The sequence below is a fragment of the Littorina saxatilis genome, linkage group LG7, assembly GCF_037325665.1.
Source record: "Littorina saxatilis isolate snail1 linkage group LG7, US_GU_Lsax_2.0, whole genome shotgun sequence".
NCBI lineage: Eukaryota > Metazoa > Mollusca > Gastropoda > Littorinimorpha > Littorinidae > Littorina > Littorina saxatilis.
In genome coordinates this window covers 41,790,621-41,809,929 of record NC_090251.1, presented here as the reverse complement: position 1 = coordinate 41,809,929, position 19,309 = coordinate 41,790,621, and the positions used below count along the sequence as shown (strand labels likewise).

Sequence of the window (19,309 nt, the reverse complement as noted above, 5' to 3'; positions counted from 1 at the left end):
AAGTTTCTTCTCCCTTCACTCAAATACTTTCAGGTTAAGAAATAATATTTTTGAAGAACAGAATTCTGTTTTATTGAACAAAGTGAGTTTGATTCAACATTAGCATATCAGTCCAAAAAAGTTCTGATTTTTTCCCCCTAGCTGTATCATGGTTGTGAGGCGTTGGCTAATAAAACAATTATTTGACAGGTCGAGAGAAGAAGTGAGGGGAGAGCATGGCTACATGACCTCCAGCATCTCCGACAGCCATATCGCTGCGTCTGCTGCTGGTGACAGTTTCGGTGAGTCGCCCTTTCTCTGTCTTAGGTGACATTCAGGAAATGGATGCTTCCTTGTAAGGAGCGATAGATAAATTGCCTGAAGGTGGACCTACAAATGTTACCATACTCTTAGCATGAGATTTTTTTTTCCCCAAAATGTTTTTTCTATTTTGGATTGCTGACTTTCATGCCTGTCTGAACTGATGTTCTGGGAAAAAAAGAAGTTAAGGTGAGTCTAATCCATTCTTTGGTTGTAGCTGTTATAAAATTGATGTGCAGTTATATGAAAGGTCTGGGGTGTGTGTAATGTGTATTTTTGCTTCAGATATATGAGAGTTCATTATTCCTCTCTTGGTTCTGGTTCTTCTTCTTCTTCAGCGTTCCAGAATTTTTTTCTGGTTACGTGTGAGCTCGTTTGCCCATTTGGGTTCCCCACACTATACTCTGAGAGCATTGTCAGCTTCACTCCGCTTTCGTTGGGTAGGTTCTGGTTCAAACACAAGATTGCAGAAACTACTATTTCGTAAATGCTAGAGGCTTAAAAAAGTGTTATACAGGATGTGACAATAATAACAAGTCGCGTAAGGCGAAAATACAACATTTAGTCAAGCTCAGTCGAACTCACAGAATGAAACTGAACGCATTGCATTTTTTCCGCAAGACTGTACTCTCGTAGCATTGTCTGTCCACGGCTCGTGGCAAAGGCAGTGAAATTAACAATCCAGAAAAGCGCGGTAGCGGTTGCGCTGAGGAGAATAGCACGCTTTTCTATATCTCTATTCTTTTTAACTCTCTGAATGTGTTTTTAATCCAAACATATCATATCTATATGTTTTTGGAATCAGCAACGGACAAGGAATAAGATGAAATTGTTTTTAAATTGATTTCGAAAATTTAATTTTAATCATAATTTTTATATTTTTAATTTTCAGAACTTGTTTTTAATCCGAATATAACATATTTATATGTTTTTGGAATCAGAAAATGATGAAGAATACGATAAACGTAATTTTGGATCGTTTTATAAAAAAATAATTTTAATTACAATTTTCAGATTTTTAATGACCAAAGTCATTAATTTATATTTGAGCCTCCAAGCTGAAATGCAATCCCAAAGTCCGGCCTTCGTCGAAGATTGCTTGGCCAAAATTTCGATCAATTTGATTGAAAAATGAGGGTGTGACAGTGCCGCCTCAACTTTTACAAAATGCCGGATATGACGTCATCAAAGACATATATCGAAAAAATGAAAAAACCGTCTGAGGATATCATACCCAGGAACTCTCATGAAAAATTTCATAAAGATCGGTCCAGTAGTTTACTCTGAATCGCTCACACACACACACACACACACACACACACACACACACACACACACACACACACACACACACACACACACACACACACACACACACACACACACACACACACACACACACACCACGATCCTCGTCTCGATTCCCCCCTCTATGTTAAAACATTTAGTCAAAACTTAACTAAATGTAAAAAGGGCATTGTCTGTTCAGCACTGTTCCCCTTTGCATTGTTAGAATGACACGTGTATTAGACAGTCGCATGTATTGTTCCCCTTGCAGACGCAGTACGTTGCCGCCGCAGCAGCAGCTATGTGGTGAATGGTGAGGGAAGTGCTATGGACAGCCAGATGGACAAGCACTTCACCATTGTGGCCGACAGCAGCGGCGGGAGCAACAGCAGCAGCAACAGCAGCAACATGGCTATGTCCAGCAGCAGCAGCAGCAACAGTCTGGGCCCCTCCAACTCCACCAATAACTGTGACCGTCGCAGTAGCAAGAAGGTTAGTCTGTGTGTTGGCTTAGGATTTCTTGATGACGGCAGTTTGGTATGCATTCGCGTCTGGCACAGGATGCCGGAAGAAGTAAATATGTGAACCGTGGAACAGTCACAATAATTGTGTGTGTTGGTGGTTTTCAAACAATGTTCAGGTTTAGTTATCATTTATTTACATGCACCTTGTGGCAGTACCAAAATCAAAGTTAAGGCAGGCTGAATAGTCGGTAACTGTGTTGCGGCATAGTAATGTGGGAAATAAAGGTGAAGCTGCTAAAGCAGGAGGTTAACAGCACAATTCAAGCTTTTCACAGGAAAATACTAACCTGATGAAACCCACTAGCTATAGCCTGCAACAACATTTTATGACACTTACAGATCCCTTGAGCACAAGTAAAGTACACAGTCACCTCAGTGGTTTATTTCTAATTCGCGCCGACCAGATAAGGTTCAGGTTTGTTACATGGTGCACATTCCAGACCTGTTTACCAGTACGATTTGGGCGTATTTTGTACGCCAAATTATTATCGGTACGCAAATACGCGACACACGCACAAAATACGCCTAAGAAAAAATCTAGAATACGTTTTCCGGTGTTGGTGTGCTGATTACGGAATGGTACAACTGATAACGGTTTCGGTCGAAGGGAGATAAGCATGACAGCGAGTCTTCAGCTGTGGAAACCTTGTTCAGTTGTTGGCACGTGCGATCGTCTGGACAATCGTGGCAAAATGAAGCGGAAAAATGTGCCAGTTTCGGATGACTGTACCAAGTCTAAACAGCAGAAGCAGCAGATTTTCTTGGAGAAATATAAGAAAGAGCCAGGAATTGTGGAGTCTACTATGGGAAAAAGTCATGCACACTGCAAGTATTGTAAATCAGATTTCTCCGTTGCCCATGCTGGGAAATATGACATCGAACGACACTGCAGTTCCAAAACTCACCTGGACAAGGTTGCTGCAAAGAAATCCGCTGAAAGCTGCCAAGGAATTATGAAGTTCATTCCCGCAAAGCAAATCCTGCCAGAAGAAAAGGCTGTAGTCCGCGCTGAAGCAATGTTTTCTGAGATGATTGTAAAAATGAACTTACCACTGTCAACCGCAGATGTTATTTCACGAACTTCATCTTTTCATTATCAATCTGTTTGGAAGACACTGGTTATAATGCTATAAACTGACAGGTAAATAAAATTGTTTTATTCCTGTTGTATTGGAAGGAGTTAAATTCTGAAGGTGTTCACAAGACATGCTATTCTTTCACAAACACGTTTGCACCCACGCGTACATTTTTCCCTAGCCCATATGCCTTTGCTTGCAAAGTACACCAACTTTTTGAAAAATACAATCAACTTTTTGGGAAAGTACTCTTGCCTCGGGTTTAGGGTAAACAGGTCTGACATTCTTTTGTCAGCAGGTGACGTTCACCTCAGTCAAGCACGAAACGGGGAGCGCAGTGGACCAACACTCCGTCTCCCACCCTCACCAGCAACACCACAGCAGCCAGGCCCCACGCAACAGCCTGGGCTACCTGGTCATCGGGGACCCCACCCTGCCTTGCTCCTCCAATTCCGGAAGCAGCGCCCTGGGGTCTTCGCACGCCCCTGTCACCCCCATCGGCCACGAGCTGAACCCGCGCAGCTCCCGCACGCGAGAGGCCAAGGTCATGCCCTACATTCCAAAGACGGAGCCTACGCTTCTGCTTCACTCGGCCCCCCACCCTCACCCCAGCCTGGAGAGGACCAAGGCCGCTCGCAGCCCTCGCCCTGATGTACTTAGCCTTTTTGCGGTGATTAGTGTGTTTGTGGGTTGTGTGTGTCTGTGTGTGTGAGAGAGAGAGCGAGCGAGCAGAACTTGGTGTCTTATTCACATTTTTGGCAAAATTCAATATCTGGCATTCCTACTTATGTGAGAGGGAGAGAAAGAGTGTGTGGTGTCTGTGTATGGTGTATGTGTCTGTGTGTGTGTACTGAAGAGCAAAACCTGACTTTTCAAGCTGAGGTTTTCAGATCTACCCCCCGCGGGTTAGGGGGAAGAATTTACCCGATGCTCCCCAGCATGTCGTAAGAGGCGACTAACGGATTCTGTTTCTCCTTTTACCCTTGTTAAGTGTTTCTTGTATAGAATATAGTCAATGTTTGTAAAGATTTTAGTCAAGCAGTATGTAAGAAATGTTAAGTCCTTTGTACTGGAAACTTGCATTCTCCCAGTAAGGTAATATATTGTACTACGTTGCAAGCCCCTGGAGCAATTTTTTGGTTAGTGTTTTTGTGAACAAGAAACAATTAACAAGTGGCTCTATCCCATCTCCCCCCCCCCCCTTTCCCCGTGGCGATATAACCTTTGTGGTTGAAAACGACGTTAAACACCAAATAAAGAAAGTTTTCAGATCTGTGTACAAAAATGCTTTGTGTTGGCTTCTGTAATGACTATGTCTTTGGACCTTAATGCTCAGAATCTTTGTTTCTTTTTCTTGTTCATTTTTACATTTAGTCAAGTTTTGACTAAATGTTTTAACATAGAGGGGGGAATCGAGACAAGGGTCGTGGTGTGTGTGTCTGTCTGTCTGTCTGTGTGTGTGTGTAGAGCGATTCAGACTAAACTACTGGGCCGATCTTTGTGAAATTTGACATGAGAGTTCCTGGGTATGATATCCCCGGACGTTTTTTTTCTTTTTTTCGATAAATACCTTTGATGACGTCATATCCGGCTTTTTGTAAAAGTTGAGGCGGCACTGTCACACCCTCATTTTTCAATTAAATTGATGGAAAATTTGGCAAAGCAATCTTCGACGAAGGCCGGGGTTTGGTATTGCATTTCAGCTTGGTGGCTTAAAAACTAATGAGTGAGTTTGGTCATTAAAAATCGGAAACTTGTAATTAAAATTATTTTTTTATTAAACGATCCAAAAACAATTTCATCTTATTCTGCGTCATTTTCTGATTCCAAAAACATATACATATGTTATATTTGGATTAAAAACAAGCTCTGAAAATTAAAAATATAAAAATTATGATCAAAATTAAATTTCCGAAATCGATTTAAATTAAAAACTATTTCATCTTATTTCTTGTCGGTTCCTGATTCCAAAAACATATAGATATGATATGTTTGGATTAAAAACACGCTCAGAAAGTTAAAACGAAGAGAGGTACAGTAAAGCGTGCTATGAAGCACAGCGCAACCGCTACCGCGCCAAACAGGCTCGTCACTTTCACTGCCTTTTGCACTAGCGGCGGACTACGTTCAGTTTCATTCTGTGAGTTCCACAGCTTGACTAAATGTAGTAATTTCCTTACGCGACTTGTTTATTTTCCCTTTGTGCTTAAACTGAATGTCAACATATCTGTCTTGGATTCCAGGCTGAGCTGTCGTCAGCAGCGGCCCAAGGCAAGCTGGCCTACGTTTCTCCCACGGTGCGCGCCATGCCTGCGTCCACCGCCAACAAGCTGGGCCTCCATGCGCCCTCTGTTGGCGCCTCCGCCTCCCGCCTGCGTCCCGCCCCAGCCAACCTCAACCTCAGTCGTGGGGTGGGGGCGGCGGGAGGGATGGGGCAGTTGTCGCCGGTACAGGCCAGTGTTCAGCTCGGCCAGCCTGTTCTCCTGAACGCTCCCTCGCAGATGGAAGTTCGCAGGTATTTTTGCAAGTTATTGTGGAACCCTCCATTTCCTCTTCTGCAACGCAAATTTTTATTTTTTAATTTTTTTTTCATAGAGATTTTGCGATTATAACTTCTGTAAAGTGACCTTTATTTTAAGTTTTTATCAATTGATTTTCTCCGATTTTGAGAGGTTATATATAGATGAAATGACATAACTCATCTTGGTATATCAGTTGAAGGGTCGTTAAAAAATAACGAACATTACAAGTTTACATCTCTCTCGTTCAGTTTTATTCATCCTCTCATTGCTGTTTATTGCTTTGTTTGCTCATTCACTCTAAAGACTCCAGAGTCGAAGACATGTGAATGTTTTGTGTTGAATTCTAAACCTCACTAGTTTTTTAATCTAGTGCATATGATCTGGTTTTCCCTTACAGCGACTACCGTCATGGAGGGGCAGCGACACTGCACGGGTCCCCCATCCACCACTACCACCTGGTCCCCGCACACCAGCAGCACCAGATGGCAGCACTCACCGCCGCCACCGCTGCTAGCGTGGGCCAGTACGGGCCTTTCTCCCCCACTGTCGCCCCGCCCCCGGCGCACCAGAGCCCTCGTCATGTTCAGTACACGGCGCACCCGCTACCGGCGCACATGCACCCAGTCCTGCACACCTCCTCCATCCCCACCTTCCCCTCTGGGCCGGTGCATCCGCACTACGCTGGAGGTGCCAGCTATCTCAATTCTGCCGCCCCTGCTACTGCCGGCGTCTATGCTACGTACCAGATCGGCCCCATCAAGGCGCGCCCCTACCAGTACTTTGCTTAGAGGGAGGAGGAGGTGAAGGGGAAGCGGAGTGTTTTTTGAGCACGTGGACAGAGAGAGCTTGAAGGGAGGAGAGAAAGTGTGCGAGACTTGTTGCTTTTATCGGAAAATGTTCACGAGGACGTGGAAATAGAAAGTGCATATTACGAAAAAAATGGAGAGTGCTTGGTTGGTAAGGCCTCTCTCTATGTGCTGTGTTTGCGATATTCATTGAGGAGAAGAATGAACGATTTGACGGACGACGCAGAACGCTTGCGCTATCTGCATGGCCGTTGGATAGGAACAAGTAGCGTTCCAGTTTGACGACGCTTAGAGGAGATGCCAGCCGGGTGTGCTTCCTGAGTTTTGACGGTGGCAGAAAGCGAAGATTTGTGCACAAGAAATGAAATGAAAAATTAATCTTTGTATTTGCAGAGTGTTTGAAATTTTGATAGGTTTTATTGTGCTTTTTAATAAAGTGAGATTATTAATAATTGCTAATATTTGGACCATCACTGTGAGCAAACTTTCCTGCAGCGAAACAAATTGAATTGACCCTGAAGAAATTCAGTCCAGTCAGAATAAAAAATTAATGAAATGAAAGGTAAGATTTGCCTTTCTGTATTTCCTGTAATGATGAAATGTACCTGTGGCACCTATTGTTAAATTTGAGGAAGAAAAAAAAGGGAAAAAATTAAGCGTGAAAGAAGGGATTTTTTTGGTTACGAATAAATAAAAAGTTGAACAAGGCAAAGGTATGACTAGATTTCTAGTGGGTTTTGTTATTATCTTTGCCTGAAAAGAAGTAATGTGTGATTTGTGTATCTGCATACAACCCTAAGACTAATTATTATTATTATTATTATTATGAACATTTGTGCGCCTAATCTAAATATAGCCCTAGGCGCTTAAAGAAAGATAAGAGAAATGCATCTGTGTTTGTTGATCTGTGTGTTGGTGAATTTCATTTTATGCTGCTTGCTGTTCACAGAGCAGTTATGCATCAATTCAAAGTATAAAAAAAAAAAAGAAGTTTAAAATCAATTATAAGTGCTCACAGTGATGGTCTAAATTAAGAATTTTTGGATATATTTAGTGTTCAGGTTCTTTGAAAAAGAAATCATGATGTTCTAAAGTAGTTCTTGCAGTTTGAATTTAAAAAAATTGGGTTGTCTTTGCATTTAAGTATTGGGCACATTTTTTTTGCAATTAACAATTTCATTGTTTGGAGTGGAGCCTAAATTCTTCTGGTCCAATTGGAAGGACACGATTTTGATATAGGAATGCGTTGAAAGTTGCCGACTTTTTAATTTAAAAGTTTGGTTTTTTTTAGCGGTCAAGGGGCTGTTAAATTGAATATCAAGTGACACTCTGGACTTATCTTATGGGTGGTTTTTAACGCATAGAGTAGAAAGGCCAGTGTTCAGAGATAGAAAATAACATTGTGGAAGACGGTAACTGAAAGACGAGAGCACAATGGTGAAAGGGTGAATGATATTTTCAAGTTTAATTATATTTTTTGCTGTCTGGAGAGAGCACTGTGTTGATGTCATAAGACAGCATCAGGAGTTGCTGGTAAACTGCGGGAGATGACTTCAGTTCTTTTCCGCTTTCGATCTGATGTGCACGTGGAACGACGCGTGATGTAAAGGATTTCGGATTTGGAAATGGTCTTGGATGTATGTGACGAAGAGCTTTCGTATACCTTTTCTTGCCCTGAATGTGGACAGGAATAACATGTTGCAAAGGGCATTTTCTAAGAAGATGAGGCACATACGTGTGAGGCTGAACATTTCTTTTGTCTCTCAGCCTGAATAAACTTGGGGATTGAATCGAGGAGAAAAATAGGCGATTTCTGAAAACACGGTTTGTCGTCTGGTTTTTGAGACTGGATCTGGGTAGTGGAGGGTTTTTAAACATGTTGTTATAGTAATGATGCTGCTGTGGCTGCAATGCAGAGAGGTATAATGAACAAATCCATTGCAATTTCTGCTTTATCCAAGTGTGTTTTAATATTTGCTTTTAATTCCAAAGTTAACAGTGTTTAACTAAGATCCAAGCAGTAGATATCTTCAGAGAAAATGCCTTTTGATACATGATTATATACTGCGCACTCCATGGCAAGTTAAATCAAACACCAAGTAGGAGAAAGTTTGCTGGCAGCCAGCTGTAGGGAAAGGACAGTGATCTTTGAAATGGACTAGCTTGTCTGAAGGAAATGTTTTAGAAAGAAAAAAATTTTCACAGGCTTGCAGGACTGTCCACATTTAAAGTCAAGTGAAGATTCAATTCAAAAGTAGATTGGAACCTTTGAAAGTACAACCCTTAAGAGTGAGATGGGGTTAATGTATACATTTAAATTATTATTTTTTTTTTTAGATCAGAGAGCTGCAATGTTTTATCTGCATATGGAAATCAAAGAAAATCCAGTTACAGGTGAAATTTTTCCAGAAAAAGTTTATTTGTCAGCTTATTTGCCTTGAAAGTCACAGTCCTAACTCCTGGAATGTTGCTTTTGCGGCCTGTCACTTTCGACACAGAATGCGAGTCAATCTTTGCTCATGTCTTAAAAATGAGTCGTCGCATGCTTGAGGTGCTTGTTCAATTGCGAGTTGGTTCGAGGTCAACACACTTGTTTGCGAGTTAACACAAGATGGAAAGAGGTATTATGTAAACTGTCACTGATCAGATCCTGAACCGATCATGGCTTGGAGAGGAGCAAGTGATATGTTTACTAATGCTACTTTGATGGAAAAAGCAATTGAAGCGATAATGGCCATGTACTTGTTGGCGCTGGAAAAAACGTGCTTCAGGGAGTGATGGCGAAGAGGGGTGGTGTTTAAGTTTTGTTTTCATTTTGACGATTTTGGTGTTGCTACTGGCCCATATTCCCTGTAATCAGTTTCACTTTTATTATTACACAGTTTCGTGTTTTGCAAACATATCCTTGGTAACTGTTGGTGTTTTTCTCCCTCATTTTAAACTTAAAGAAGCACCCGTGTGTGAGTGTGTGTGTGTGTGTGTACATATATCTTTCTAGCGCACTAGCCCAGATTTTTTATTGTTATCTTTTGGGTCTGTTAAATAGCATAGCGTGCATGATGCATGTAGTGGCATTGTGCTGTAGCAGTTGTCGCGTCTCTCTGGCAGTACTGTATTTGTATTTTATGTTAGTCACTAAATAGATGTGATTTTTATCTTACAAGCATGGTTTTGGCTTCTTTCTCTTATTTCCGCATGATTTGGGTAAACAAAAATCATTCTAATTGTCTCATCACTGTTGTTGCTTGTTTTGATGTGTGTGTGCCTTTGAATAAAAAAAAGTTGTCACAAATCAAGTATTTGCAAGTACCTTGCATCTTTTTTTCCACTGTTGTAAATGTATCGCCATTTAATCGGACTTAATCAAATCAAGTTGTGCATAGCTTTCTTCTCTTTATTGTCTTACTTTTCTTTTGAATGGAAGGACCACGGGACGGGGTTCGTCCCCATCATTTTGTGCTTTGTGATTATCAATGCATTGTAATTTCACTCTTGCGGAAAAAAATGACTTGCTGTGTTCATTGTACATTCAGATTTGTATAGTAGTTATAAGTGAACAGTTTTTCACTGTTGTGTACGGGAAATATTTTTATATAGAGTAACTAGCTCCTAACAAAAATACATCTATATATACTTTTTTGGATGGTATTTGATATTGGTATGAATTTGTATACATATTGTATTGTTGACTGCTGGGTGTGTTTTCTGTGTGTATTCTACATTAATTGTAATTGCAAAAAAGACTGCCATTTTGAACTCCTTTTTTCTTACAGACTTTGGCAAATGTAAAAGGTGGGATTGAAATCCAAACAGTATCAAATGTTACAAGTGCAGCTTGGAGGTTTGGATTTGCAGAGGTCAACATCCACAGTGGCGTAGAAAAGATTTTACCAGCAAGGGAAGAATATAACTTTTAGTGCACTTAGAACCAGTGGCATAACTGTCTGCAGAATTGTACATATTATTTTGTTTAAAAGAACACATTTCTGTTCTTTCTTTCTTTGCTTTGTTGGTTGGTATAAACATACAAAAGTAAGTTTCAAGACTGTCAGAAATAACTGAAAGGTGCAGAGAGTGAAATTAAAGGTGATATTTTTCCTCTGATCCATTTTGTAGAAGCCTTGGCAGCTCAAATGAGGGAAAATGGAAGCCACAATCTTTAGCAATTTATAGACAAATCTACCTCAAAGGGTTGTAACGCAATTGTGGCAGTTAAACATATTGAATGTTTTGGTATCCATAAAGAGAGCTTGCTGTGGAAAAGAAAGGAAAAGGCCAAACCAGTTCAAGAAGGTAGTAGTTTGAGTAGTACTGAGCTGAAGGAGTTGTAAATCTTGTTGCTTTTGGATGGTTGAGATTTTAACCCAGGTTTTACATTTGCCAGTCTGCTGTGCACATGTGTGTGTTTTGTAAGCTTTACACATTTAACCTGCTGCTATGATTGTTGTGTCTTGCTTGCCTCTGACAGAAAACAGAGTGTGTGTGTGTGTGTATCCGCATTTTCTTGTCTCAATCAATGATCGATATAAAAAAAATAATGGCCATGATTTAGTATGTGTGCTGTGGTTGTGAAATAGAGGCAGTTGGAATGTAATGATGTATGTTTGTTGAATGAACATTGATGCTGTTATTGCAAAGTAAACGTATGCAATTATCATCTCCCATTTTTATGGTTACACAATATGTATCAATGCCTTCATGAAATCCTGTATATTTAGAACAGCTGAATACCCAGAGAACCGAATACTATAGAACTGTACAGTGCTTCCCGCAGAAGAAAATTCGAAGTAGCCGGTTTTTTGTTTGTTTGTTCATGGGCCTGGGTTTTTATAAACGTGTTTTTCTTTTTCTTTTATTATTAGTATTATTTTTTTATCCTACGATTAATTTGTCTTTTATTATTTCATGTTCTCAAGAAATTTGACTTCGTAATAAAGCAACACCTCTTGTCAGTTTTAGAAAAATATCAGCACTTTTCTTGGTTTTACTTTTTTAACAATTTTGGGGGTTATTTTTTGCTATTTTTGCCTATGAAAGCAATGTGGGTGTTAGCCGAACCAGACAGAGGTAAAGGAGGATGTATATCTTTTCATTTCATGACGCGTGAATGTGTGTGGTCCGAGTTGAGTTTTATATCTAGGCATTAAACGGATACTTGCCAATGTAGATCCGAAGTTGAGTAATAATGATCTTGAGCCTACATAAAGTCTTTCAATACGATGACACTAATAATTATTGACTGATGCTTGCTTTACATGCTGTCTAGGCAGATGACAGGACAGTGTGGGTGTATTTATTGAATTTTAGCTATCTCAGAATCATCTTCTCTCCATCCCAACCTGTGACTGTGGACTTGGCTATTATGGTCCCTGATATCATCAATCTCTTTGTCTGTGTGCAAACAAGAACAAGAGAGAAAACATTCCAGTCGTTTCTACAAGTGAAGGGAAGGCAGGGAGGTATTTATTGCACGTATGAAGCGGCAGTTTCACGGGGGGTGATCCGCTTGAATTCAGGGACAATTTTGAACGTTAACATGAGTTGGTGTGGACTATAGAATGAGTTTGTTCTTTGTGGAAGACCAAAGGAAACCTCTGTGCGATGCAAACAGTATTACCTGTGAGTAGATTGATAATTTATGATGATTAAATTTATGGGCAGTCAATCCTCCTTTGGGTCTACTCCATGAGTAGCCCTGTTCTGTGAATACTATCATGCCTTCATCTTCTTTGTTTTTCATACATTCTGCAAACCCCAGGAAAAGAATTGACTGTTCAGCTGAAATGTACAGTGGTAACTTCATTAGGCGAGGCAGTTGCCTCATAGGGTATTCGTGCTGGACAACTCTTGAGAAAAAGAGATACCAAAGACTGTGTAAAAAGTCCTCAATATGTTCAACCTGGGACCTTGATTTGTAAATGAATCCTTGTTCAGCTTAGCTGTTTTTGTGATAAACACCAATGTAAGCCAACTTTCAGATGAAAATGTAGTTCGTGTCATTCATTTTTGAAGGTTTTGGAGAGATTATGGGTGAACTACCGCATCATCATTTCTTCGTCTCCAGTGTCAGAAAGAAATCAGTAATACATAAAAAGTGTGTGTTTGGATGGCTTGAGTTTGTTAAAAATGCTGAGCTGAATGAAGTAGAAATTGTTCTGTATATTTTGTCGTTGCAACACCAATTGAATTTGTACATTTTTGCTGGATTTTGAACTTGGTATTGGTGTAGGCAGTTTTTTCTTACCCCCCCGCGGGTTAAGGGGAAGAATTTACCCGATGCTCCCCAGCATGTCGTAAGAGGCGACTAACGGATTCTGTTTCTCCTTTTACCCTTGTTAAGTGTTTCTTGTATAGAATATAGTCAATTTTTGTACAGATTTTAGTCAAGCAGTATGTAAGAAATGTTAAGTCCTTTGTACTGGAAACTTGCATTCTCCCAGTAAGGTAATATATTGTACTACGTTGCAAGCCCCTGGAGCAAATTTTTGATTAGTGCTTTTGTGAACAAGAAACAATTGACAAGTGGCTCTATCCCATCTCCCCCCTTTCCCCGTGGCGATATAACCTTCGTGGTTGAAAACGACAAACACCAAATAAAGAAAGTTTTTTCTTGTCATCCTTTTTGATCCTCGGTGCTTGCCTGGTCAACAAAGGTGTAGTCGTGATAGTGTTTTTTTAATTGTCAAAATAGATAGTACATATTCATGCAGTAAAAATACTTATGTAACAGTATGGATATTTATCAGATAAATAATTTAACTATGTGATTAGATGCACTTGAAAGAAGACTGCAAAAAAACCATATTGGTGGGGGTTTGTGCATTTTGTGTACTAGGTGATTTAGTGTTTGGTATTTGCATGTTGTTCTGAAGTTGTTGCTGTTGCTGTTAGTTTCTTGATCAAACCTTTGCTGACTTCAGTCGCTGCATTTTCTCATTGTTTCTTACTGCTCACCAGGTGAGAAGAGTCTCACTTTGTCATCATAATCAGTGTTTTGCCAAAAAGAAGCCCACTACAGAACTTGTGATATATTCAGACTGTTTTCTCATGACAACTTTATGGTGAGATTGCGCTTGAAACGCTAGGTGCATGTAGTCTTTGGTATCATTGGTGTAATTAGTGATAAAAGTGAAAACACTGTTCCTGTGCAGTTTATGCGGTCCTTTTAGTTCATGAATCGCTGAATGTTGAAACGAAAGTGCAAACCCTGGTAGCAGAGTTGGACTCGAGTCTCAGGATAACACTGTTCTGTTTTTCTCTCACCCTATTCTGCTTTGTTTTCTCCTGTAGAGTTTCGTGTCCCCCCGCGGGTTAGGGGGAAGAATTTACCCGATGCTCCCCAGCATGTCGTAAGAGGCGACTAACGGATTCTGTTTCTCCTTTTACCCTTGTTAAGTGCTTCTTGTATAGAATATAGTCAATGTTTGTACAGATTTTAGTCAAGCAGTTTGTAAGAAATGTTAAGTCCTTTGTACTGGAAACTTGCATTCTCCCAGTAAGGTCATATATTGTACTACGTTGCAAGCCCCTGGAGCAAATTTTTGATTAGTGCTTTTGTGAACAAGAAACAATTGACAAGTGGCTCTATCCCATCTCCCCCCTTTCCCCGTGGCGATATAACCTTCGTGGTTGAAAACGACGTTAAACACCAAATAAAGAAAGAAAGAAAGAGTTTCGTGCTGACTGGTTGCTGAACGTTAACATGGCAGATCTTTTGTTTGTTGTTTTGTGGTCACAACTTTGTTAGTATCTTTTTGGAAGGTTTTCCTCTATTTTTTTTTCGTTGCATAGTCTTCTTTGGTTTTTTTGGTCAAACTTTTTATTCTTATCAGAGATATGGTGAATGCTTGACTTAACATTACTTGTAGATGTATGATAATTATTCAGATGAACTCGGCTGTACTTGTTGACAGACATGTGAAACATGATTGGCTTTTTGCTGTTTGTACAGGTTTGGATTGATATGAAATCTTCATTTATCTTATAAATAGTTGTTGCCTGGCATTTTTACTTCTCCTTTGCTCTGTTTGCTTTAAGTAAGTGTAAGTAAGTCTTATGGGTTTTGTTGATTAAATTGTTGCATGCTTTTTCACTTATTGCAAGGAAGGTTTTTTTCCCTTCAATTTTTAAAGCTGTTTTCACTGTTTTTCTGTTGTTACTAGTGAAGATCGGTATCCATTGTGGTTTTTTTTCCAAAGGGTTATTGTAGCAAATCAGTTCATGGTGACCAAATTGTAGTAATGAGTATTCCTGTGTAATGTGCACCTTGGCTTCACCTGTTTTTGTAGTTTTATGTAAACAATTTTTTTTCTGTAAATCTTGGATCGTGCATTTATTTTGGATATGTTTTGTATTCACTCATGATCAGCCCATTTTGCATCTTTTTTTTTCTTTTCCTTTCACGGTGATGTAATTAAGACATGTACAAGAAAACGGTTTGTTGGTATTTCATTCGTAGTGTTTTTCACTCCTTCCAAAACGTTGATTTTGTAGTTTTCTTCAGGGTTTTGACTTTTCACTCCTGTGTTGTTTACACGTTGTTTTTTTCTTCCTTGCCGTGTTGTTTTGGGGCATTAGGCAGGTGTATTATTTGCCAGGCAGCTGATTTGAGAGAGGGGGAGGGAAGGGGCAGGGAGTTGAGTTGCGCGTGGAGTTTTGTTTGTGGAAGGCCTGCTGTGCTTTAAAAGGTTTGTGGGGTAGTCGTTTCCACCAGCCATGATGTCCGTCACTTTGTGTAGCTTCACTTTCATTGTAGTCGTTTCCACCAGCACCCCCCGCGGGTTTGGGGGAAGAATTTACCCGAAGCTCCCCAGCATGTCGTAAGAGGCGACTAACGGATTCTGTTTCTCCTTTAACCCTTGTTAAGTGTTTCTTGTATAGAATATAGTCAATGTTTGTAAAGATTTTTAGTCAAGCAGTATGTAAGAAATGTTAAGTCCTTTGTACTGGAAACTTGCATTCTCCCAGTAAGGTCATATATATTGTACTACGTTGCAAGCCCCTGGAGCAATTTTTTGATTAGTGCTTTTGTGAACAAGAAACAATTAACAAGTGGCTCTATCCCATCTCCCCCCATTTCCCCGTGGCGATATAACCTTCGTGGTTGAAAACGATGTTAAACACCAAATAAAGAAAGAAAGAACTTTCATTGCAGTCGTTTCCACCAGCCATGATGATGTCCGTCACTTTGTGTAGCTTCACTTTCATTCTCACACGCTGTAGATAAAACGTCATTGGAATCATCTGTCACTGTTTCTCTCTTCCTGTTTATAGAGACCAGTTTTGGCTCGGTGGATTGTTGCTTTGACCGGTCAGGTTTTTTTCTCTCGCTTTTGGACCATGCATTCATTCATCATCCTTGACATTTTGATCTATCACTTCCAGTGTCTGTTGCGTCAAGAGTTTTTTGGTCACTCGACATGTGCATTTTTTGCAAATAATCACTCTCTATATGAATATATTTACGGTTTGTGTGTGTATGCATGTTGTCTTGTAACATACTGCCAGAGAAAGATAAAAAATCTATATTTTTTGGTCTTTCCAGTGAGATAACCTATATTGTAAAGAAAGATAGACGTGGACAATACTTTCCCCCTTTAATATTGTGTGCTGCTAATGGGGCACTGTTAATCAATCGCTTTTCAAGGATACTTCACAGATTTCTACTTTTTACTACCAATGCAATGGATACAGTTTTGGATGATTCCTCTTGACTTAAATTGATCGCATGGAAGTAATATAGTTCTTTTGTGCTTTTTGTCACCAATATTCGGTTTTGGCTTCATTTTTTACAGTATTTCAGTAGCACACCCAGTTTCATTCTTTTTCTTATATTCAGCCCACAGAAAATTGTATGGCTTTTTTGTGCTTTGTTTCCTATTGTTCTAGATTTTGCGGATGATTTTGGCAATTTTTGATCTCTTTTTGTGATTTTGCAAGTGTAACGGTATCAATGTATTTCCTTGATTGTAGTGACAATGATATTATATGGTAAAAACAAAACACTGAACAGTGTACTTGACTTCTATCCTTGCCCCTAAATTTGACTTCATTAATTAAATCTACCACTTTTGTCGGTTATGTACCACTTCCAAAATTAGTTTTTGCTGAAAATGATTTGCTATCCAGTTATTTAGTCATCGGTATTTTAATTCGATTTGTTTTTTCTTCTTTGGTAAAATAGTGTGGTAAAGCTACATTTTCTCTTTGCAAAAGCTCAAACTTTTTTCTCTAGATTTTGTTGTGTGTGGGCCATACCTTATTATACAGAATATACAATACAAAGGGTAACTCTTCTGTTCGAGCAGGACAGCAGTTGATCAAGTAGATATAGTGCAGAAGGGAAGTTTTGGATGAGGTATTTCAAATTATATGGTCTGCAAATGCCAGACCATACGTCTTGGTGCAAAATTGGTTAAAAAAAAAAAAAAGGGGGGGGGGGGGGGGGTGGCTTGGATTTTTGTGCAGATGACTTACAGGCTTTGCTATTTCTTAAAAAAAGGAAGCATTGCACCTCTGTTGCAGTGTACCAATACTTCCTTTGGGAAGTTTTTGTGGACAGTGTGTCCTTTGGGGAAGGGCTTCAGCAGAAAGAAGAGCTTTAAGTTCGAATAAGATTGGAAAAATTAACTAGCATTGAGTAGAAAAGACGAAACTGGGAAAGTCTAAAAGGAGAGATTAATTGAACAAACATTGCTGCAACCAGACTTACAGTGTATTTAACATTCCTAGTTGTTCTGCGAAGTTGGACCTATCCAAGGGGCTATTACTCCTAGCTTACACAGAAGAGTAGGCCTGTGTAGTATTGTACCATTTTTATCACATTGGTAAATGCAGTCTTATTTATCTAGTCAGAATAGCATTGTGTGTGTGTGTGTTGATTAACCCTTTTTGTATTGGGAATTCATGTTGTCCCTTTTTAATAGTATGACAAAAAAACATCAGTTGAGTAGCTTTGTTTTGTGCTTATGAAGAAGAAAAAAAATCATTTTTTATTCCTTCCCTAGTACTTGCCATAGAATTTGATTGAAGTGCATGTTGTTTGCTGGACTATACAAACAGAATTTATTAAGCTTGCCCTTGTTAGTTTTATGTATTCATTCCTTGATTGTTCTCTGATGCCAGAAACTTCTGTTTGATAAAGGAAATTCTTCGGGAGTTCGTGAAAACATCCATTACTAATACTAGATAACTTGTTATTGACATGACATTTCAAATGTATGTTCATGAACAAGAAAGAGTGAATTTGAATCGTATTATGATCCAAGAAAGGAAAAAGGTAGACCTGGTAATGAATTATAAAACATTTAAATAAAAAAATTAGTGTCAAAATTAAAGAAAAGTTTTTCTTTAAATGAAAAAAAAAGTTTCTCCAAGGAAGATAGGGTACGTTTCGAAGTTGATGGTATGTTTAAAGTTGACGATTTGACTTACCCAGCAGTCACTGAGTGTGTTAAATCACATTATAATTTTTTGGTGGTAATGTATTTACGTGTGCAATATACAAATTTCTCCCCCTCCCCTGCAACAAGAGCAGAATGGTTCTGTTTGTATATCCAAGGGTTTCTTTATGTCACCGATCTTAACAATTCACAGCTCCGTTTCCAGTGTGTGCTATGCCGTATTGTCATTATTAGAATTTAACGCATTTGGGAACAATAGGGGAATAAAAAATATGGATATCCTTGAATCATGAGTTTGCACTGTGCTGTGTATACGTGTGTGTGTGTGTGTGTGTGCAAGAAAGAGAGAGTTGGTTGTTTATTTATTGATTGACCTTTCATGTATCTTCTTCTTCTTCTTGTCTCCCGCAGTGGGGCACTGCGGTTATGAAATTAAAGGCCCCTCCTGTTTTTGGAACCGCAGGAGCTTTCTAGTTTGCTGTTAGGGAGATTTTTGGTTCCTCTTTCCTGTCATGCTCTCTTTTTCTTCATGAATTCTTTTCTTTTTTCTGCCTTCTTGCTCATTCACCTGTATTTTTTCCAAAAATCTCTTCTCTTGCCGCTTGTCTCGCGATTCATGTATAGTTTAATCTGTTAGTGTTCTGATGTAAGTCCAGCAGTAGATAGGTTAAGCCTATTTTAACATACTGGAAACTGGTAATCTTCCAGTAGGTATTAATTTAGTTTTACTAAAGCCTGCTGGGACACAAGTAATGGGTTAGTGCATTTGTAAACAGGAATCGCTTGACAAGTGGCCCCCTTCATCCCCCCCTTCCTCGTCCTGATATGGCTCTGCGTAGTCGGCTGGACGTTAAGCAACAAATAAACAAACAAAAATTCTTCTTCTTGTCGATCACTCAGATGGAAACACCAGTTCTCCGCGCAAATGTTGCCGTGCGCTGTAGGTCGTCCAGACTGCCATAGAGCTTCCCTTGCACCGTGGTCGCCACCGCCCAGATCTGGCTCCCGAGGCCATCGTGTAGTGGGCAAGTCTGCAGCAGGTGTTCCGTTGTCATGCTGCCTGTTTGACAAGGGCACTGGTCTGACTGGCCAATTCTGAACTTGGTGAAAAGGACCTTTAATGTATAAGGATGGAGATTTTAGGTGTACAACCTGATGTTACTACATTGAAGACACTCACACCATCTCCCCCCTTTCCCCGTCGCGATATAACCTTCGTGGTTGAAAACGACGTTAAACACCAAATAAAGAAACAAATAAGGCAGGACTTCAGCTATACAGATTTGTATTATATATGTACACAAACGCAAACACACAAGAGAAAGCCAAAGGCAAGAGCAAAAACAAACGATAATCTACCCCTCATCTACAACAAAAACCAATGAAGTTAAA

General features: G+C 39.7%; 1 protein-coding gene across 5 annotated transcripts in view; it reads left to right on the top strand.

The window, feature by feature from the left end:
* The window catches only part of LOC138971489 (homeodomain-interacting protein kinase 2-like), a 64,836-nt gene extending 46,632 nt beyond the window's left edge, over nt 1-18,204 (top strand). For 3 of the 5 annotated variants that reach the window (XM_070344230.1, XM_070344227.1, XM_070344226.1), the window contains 5 exons: nt 190-281; nt 1,859-2,079; nt 3,483-3,857; nt 5,431-5,702; nt 6,107-18,204. In XM_070344230.1, coding sequence (XP_070200331.1) covers nt 190-281; nt 1,859-2,079; nt 3,483-3,857; nt 5,431-5,702; nt 6,107-6,497 — 1,351 coding nt within the window. In that variant the 3' untranslated portion in view covers nt 6,498-18,204. The remainder of the gene's footprint in view (nt 1-189; nt 282-1,858; nt 2,080-3,482; nt 3,858-5,430; nt 5,703-6,106) is intronic. The other 2 variants (XM_070344228.1, XM_070344229.1) reach the window with 2 other exon arrangements.
* Nucleotides 18,205-19,309: the final 1,105 nt, after the last annotated feature.